At 38.0% G+C, this 6006-nt stretch overlaps 1 protein-coding gene across 1 annotated transcript in view; it reads left to right on the top strand.

The window, feature by feature from the left end:
- Positions 1-404: 404 nt before the first annotated feature.
- radil2b (Ras association and DIL domains 2b) overlaps positions 405-6006 on the top strand; it is a 28832-nt gene continuing 23230 nt past the window's right edge. Inside the window, exons 1-2 of the mRNA XM_056470028.1 lie at positions 405-762; positions 4119-4412. Coding sequence (XP_056326003.1) covers positions 632-762; positions 4119-4412 — 425 coding nt within the window. The 5' untranslated portion in view covers positions 405-631. The remainder of the gene's footprint in view (positions 763-4118; positions 4413-6006) is intronic.

The following is a 6006-nucleotide window of genomic DNA, read 5'->3' as shown; positions in this document are numbered from 1 at the left end:
ACAGCTATTTATTTATTTATTTATTAATTAATTAATTAATTAATTAATTAATTTATTTATTTATTTATTTATTTATTTATTTATTTATGTATATAATTGTATTATATTTAGAGTTTGAATGTTAATGTTCAAGTTATTGATGATTGATTTTAAATCGTGCAGGCCTGTTTGGTAGTTCATGTAAAAAGTTTTAATACTCTAATACTCTAATAGTTTAATAGTTTATTCCTCTGTTCGACTATCACTTTTATTGTTGGCCACTGTTTATATACTGTTTTGAGTTCTGCTACAATGGTGGAAAATGAGAGTTATTTTCCCCCAGAAATGCGTCATGACGATCCTCCCTTCACCTCATTTGCTCATTCAGACTGTATGTGTGTGTCTCAATACACTGTAATGTGCCTACATAGACATCATCTGTGTGTGGGCATCACAGGCACGCGCAGCATTTCTGTGCGGGAACGCGCTTCTGATACCCACAGAGTTGCCGCGTGAACTCGTGGACAGCAGAAACTTATGTTCTGGATGTCATTTGAAGAGTTGCTGTCGACCTGACAGACGTTTGCCGGTTGTTTAACGGAGTGTGCTCGTTGGTCATTCTAACGGATCCGTTAGCGAGGCTCCGGGAGCAATGATCGGGCAGGAGCGGGGCTCTCCAGCATCAAAGCCGCCTCCGGGCGCCTCACCTGCGGCTGCAGGACTCAGCGCGACCCGCGGGAGATTTTCCAGAACCCGGAGGAAACACAGCAATGGATCCGTCCAGTGAGTTCACTACTCTGTCATTATGTGCACACACTCAACTTTAGGTATTAGATCAAAAGTTTACATACAGTATAGTTTAGGGTATTATTATTATTTTTTTAATACTAAACTTTTTGGTCACTTTATTTTGAGGTGGATTCTTGCTATTAACAAACCATTAATGACCCAATAAACTCAATACTTTGCTGCTTATTATTAGTTATTAAAGTAAAAGTTGCTTTTAGGGATTTAGATTAGGCCTATATATAATGCAGATTATGTACTTTATAAGTTGGCTACTAATAAACAGTCAATATCTTAATAACAGGCAGAATTTAAGCCATTAGTTAATAATAGTGAGAATTGGTCGCTATGCTAAAAGTGCTACCTAGTGTTTACCATACTTTAGTTTTGCTTTAAATATGATGGGTATCTAATATGGACAAACCCACAGCTGGGTTAAAATATATCATTTAAATTTAATAAATAAAATAAAAAAATAAATAACACAATGGCTGTGTTTGTCCATATTTGACCCAATGTTTTTATAATACTGTGAATGAAAACATGGGGTATTTTTATGTCTCATGGTAAATATTTCTTATTAGCAGGATCATTTACAGTCGGTTTTACACACTTTTAAAAGTTCTGGGTTGTTCTAACCCAAATGTTGGGTCAAATATGGACAAACCCAAAGATTGGGTTAAAAAGAGTGATTTAAATTTGTCTGGAAAAAATTGATCCAATGTTAGGTTATTTTAATGTGTGACTCAAAATAATGTGAGAACAACCCAGAAATGTTTAGAGTGTAGTTTTAATCAGTAGTTTGTAGAATGTTTCGTCTTGTTTCAGAACGTTCCAAGATTATTTATAAAGTAGCATTTCCATAAAGTTTACAAAGTAATAAAGTTGAACGTCCCCTTTATCTATGTGGAATAAATCAGAAAGCATGCTCTTTAAGAGATTTAATTCAGCACTCCTTATGAAAAATAATATATTCATTTATATTACAGCGTTTTTGAAGCATACTATAGTGAAGAGTCTGTTGTGGTGCAATAGTAATACAAATGACCCAATACTGTCGTTTTCTACAACTATTACAGTATAATGCACCCCAGTTTACAGTACTATTTATTGTAAGTATACAAAGTATACTATATATATACTGAAATAAATGCTGTATATATGAAGTATACTTATAAATATTAGTAAAGTGCATTATAAATTGTATATAAATAATAGTAAAGTGTATTAAACTGTATATATTATAGTATAATACCCTTTACTAGAGTATGGTTTAAACTATACTATAGTATATTGGTCCTGTGGGACCCATCTATCCATTCATCCATCATCTATATGCATGTTCATCCATTCACCCACCCATATGCGTATCTATCTATCCATTCATATGTGCATCCATCCATCCATCCTTCCATCCATCCATCCATCCATTCATTCATTCATTCATTCATTCATTCATTCATTCATTCATTCATTCATTCATCCATCCATCATCCATTCATCCATTCATTCATTCATTCATTCATTCATTCATTCATTCATTCATTCATTCATTCATTCATTCATTCATCCATCCATCATTCATTCATTCATTCATTCATTCATTCATTCATTCATTCATCCACCCATCTATCAATTCGTCCATTCATTCATTCATTCATCCATCCATCCATCCATCATCCATTCATTCATTCGTTCATTCATTCATTCATTCATCCACCCATCCATCAATTCATCCATCCATCCATTCATTCATTCATTCATTCATTCATTCATCCACCCATCCATCCATCCATCCATCCATCCATCCATTCATCCACCCATCCATCCATCCATCCATCCATCTATTCATTCATTCATCCACCCATCCATCCATCATCCATCCATTCATTCATCCACCCATCCATCCATCCATCCATCCATTCATTCATTTATTCATTCATTCATTCATTCATTCATCCACTCATCCACTCATCCAACCATCCATCCATCCATTAATCCATCCATTCATCTATTCATCCATTCATCAATGTTGTGGCGTTTCTATCGTAACACAAATGACCCAATACTGTAGTAACAATGCAATACATCACAATTCACAGTACCATTTGGTATAAGTAAACTATTTATAAGTATACTACACAGATAATGTAGCAAGTATACTTATAAATATTAGTAAAGTGCATTATAAATGGTAAATAAATAATAGTAAAGTGTATTAAACTGTATATTTATTCTTTCGTTCATTTTCATTCAGCATAATCTCTGATTTATCAGGGGTCACCACAGCGGAATGAACCGCCAACTATTCCAGCATATGTTTTAAGCAGCGGATGCCCTTCCAGCCGCAACCCAGTACTAGGAAACACCCATACACACTTATTCACAGACACACTCATACACTATTGCCAATATAGTTCATCAATTCCCCTATAGCACATGTGTTTGGACTGTAGGGGAAACCCACGCCAACACAGGGAGAACATGCAAACTCCACACAGAAATGACAACTGACCCAGGCAGTATAATCCACTTTACTATAGTATGGTTTAAGCTATACTATAGTATTTTTGTCAAGTGGGACCAAAATATATTGAAACACATTTACTGCATTAGTAAAGGCTGAAAAGAGCTTTTGTGCAACTGAAATAAACAGGATTACAGGATTAGACAAAACCCTGAAGTATAAAACTATTCAGGAGAGTTTGTGTTGTTGGGTTGCACATTTATAGGATCTCTTTGTTGAACTCTGGCTCTCGTTAACCCTTATGGGTCAAAAATGACCATTTTAACAGCAGAAAAACACATAAACAATGCTTATTTTATCTTTGGAAAACATTAGAAAGCGTGAATAATTTACTGTTTTCTTGAAGGCTGAACACATTTAGGGTACAACAGTTGTCCTTCGGGTCAATTTTGACCCACCAGCTATAAAATCGCACACACACACACACACACACACACACACACACACACACACACACACACACTCCACACACGCTGCTTTAACTGTTATGAATGCAGTCTTGCTAAACACTTACTCCCCTTTACTGTAGTGAGTGTTGTCTACTGAGTGAACGCTGCTGAAATACAGCACACTGATGAGGGAACAACCAAACATTCACAGAGTGTGTGATGAAGATCAGCTTGTTTCTTCATGCAGAATAGATTTGAGGATTGAAACGAAACCGATCTGCTTTATTTTAGAGCTTTAGTGAAGGCGGCTCAGTTTGAGCCGAATGATGTTATAGTGTATACTGAATTATAGATCAACAGGAGGGTTAATGGGGAAGAACGGGCCACAGATAGCTTCACAGAAGGTTTGCTTGTAAGTAAATGTGTGTTTCCTGCAGGTCGAGCTCCTCCAGCGGTACGGGTCAGTCAGTGGAGAGCATTGGGACCCGTCAGCCGTCCAGAATCCGGATCCGGCGGCAGCAGCAGCGTCTGTCTGCGGTGTTCGGTCGAGGAGAAACAAACGCAGACACGGCGGCGGTGACCGACGATCCCTCTGAACTCTCCAATCACATCACGGCTCCTGGGATTCTGAAGATCTTTGGCACTGAGATTTGCGAAGGAGCCAATTATAAGAGTGTGTTGGCGACCACACACTCCAGCGCCAGAGAACTGGTGAAAGAGGCGCTGGCCAGGTCAGAAGCAACAAACCAGCTTTATTCACTGAAGTACCAATAGAGACAGACATGACGTGTCCATTTACTATTTACATGTGCATCAAGTCTATCTACAAATGACTAAACTTAAAATAACACTTATATATATAAATATATATTACACATATATCTACATGCATCTTTCCAACCATTTTTCCATATACCTTTCCTTCCATTCATTCATCCATGTATTCATGTGTATCCATTCATCCAGCTATCCATCCATCCATTTATCATTCATGTGTATCCATTCATCCATCCATCCTTCCATTTGTGTATCCATTCACCCATTCATCCATCCATATGTGTATCCATGCATCCATCTATCCATCCATTTATCATTCATATGTGTATCCATTCATCCATCCATCCATCTATCCATTTATCCATCCATCCATTCATAAGCATATCCATCCATCCATCCATCCATCCATCCATCCATCCATCCATCCATCCATCCATGCATCCATCCATCCATTTATCATTCATTTGTGTATCCATTCATTCATCCATTTGTGTATCCATCCATCCATGCATTAATCCATCCATCAATCCATCCATATGCACATCCATCCATCCATCCATTCGTTTGCATATCCATACATGCATTTGTTTGCATATCCATCCATCCATCCATCCATCCATCCATATGCATATCCATCCATCCATCCATCCATCCATCCATCCATCCATCCATCCATTCATCCATTCATATGCGAATCCATCCATCCATTTGTTTGCATATCCATCCATTCATACATCCATCCATCCATCCATATGCGTATCCATCCATCCATCCATCCATTCATCCATCCATATGTGTATCCATCCATCCATTCGTCTGCGTATCCATCCATCCATCCATCCATCCATTCATCCATCCATTCATCCATTCATCCATCCATCCATATGCGTATCCATCCATCCATTCGTTTGCATATCCATCCATCCATACATCCATACATCCATCCATCCATATGCGTATCCATCCATCCATCCATCCATCCATTCATCCATCCATATGCGTATCCATCCATACATTTGTCTGCATATCCATCCATTCATTCATCCATTCGTTTGCATATCCATCCATCCATATGCATATTATCCATCCATCCATCCGTTCGTTTGCATATCCATCCATCCATCCATCCATCCATATACATATCATCCATCCATTTATCGGTTCGTTTGCATATTCGTCCATCCATCCATCCATACGCGTATCCATCCATCTATCCATCCATTCGTTTGCATATTCGTCCATCCATCCATCCATATACATATCATCCATCCATTTATCCGTTCATTTGCATATTCGTCCATCGATCCATCCATACGCGTATCCATCCATCCATCCATCCATCCATTCATCCATTCGTTTGCATATCCATCCATCCATTCATCCATTCGTTTGCATATCCATCCATCCATTCATCCATCCATATCATCCATCCATTTATCCGTTCGTTTACATATTCGTCCATCCATCCATCCATACGCGTATCCATCCATCCATCCATCCATCCATCCATTCGTTTGCATATTCGTCCATCCATCCATCCATCCATCC

This window comes from Danio aesculapii, chromosome 12 (assembly GCF_903798145.1).
Source record: "Danio aesculapii chromosome 12, fDanAes4.1, whole genome shotgun sequence".
NCBI lineage: Eukaryota > Metazoa > Chordata > Actinopteri > Cypriniformes > Danionidae > Danio > Danio aesculapii.
Note: the sequence above shows the minus strand (reverse complement) of the source record. Positions and strands in the feature narration are given on the sequence as shown.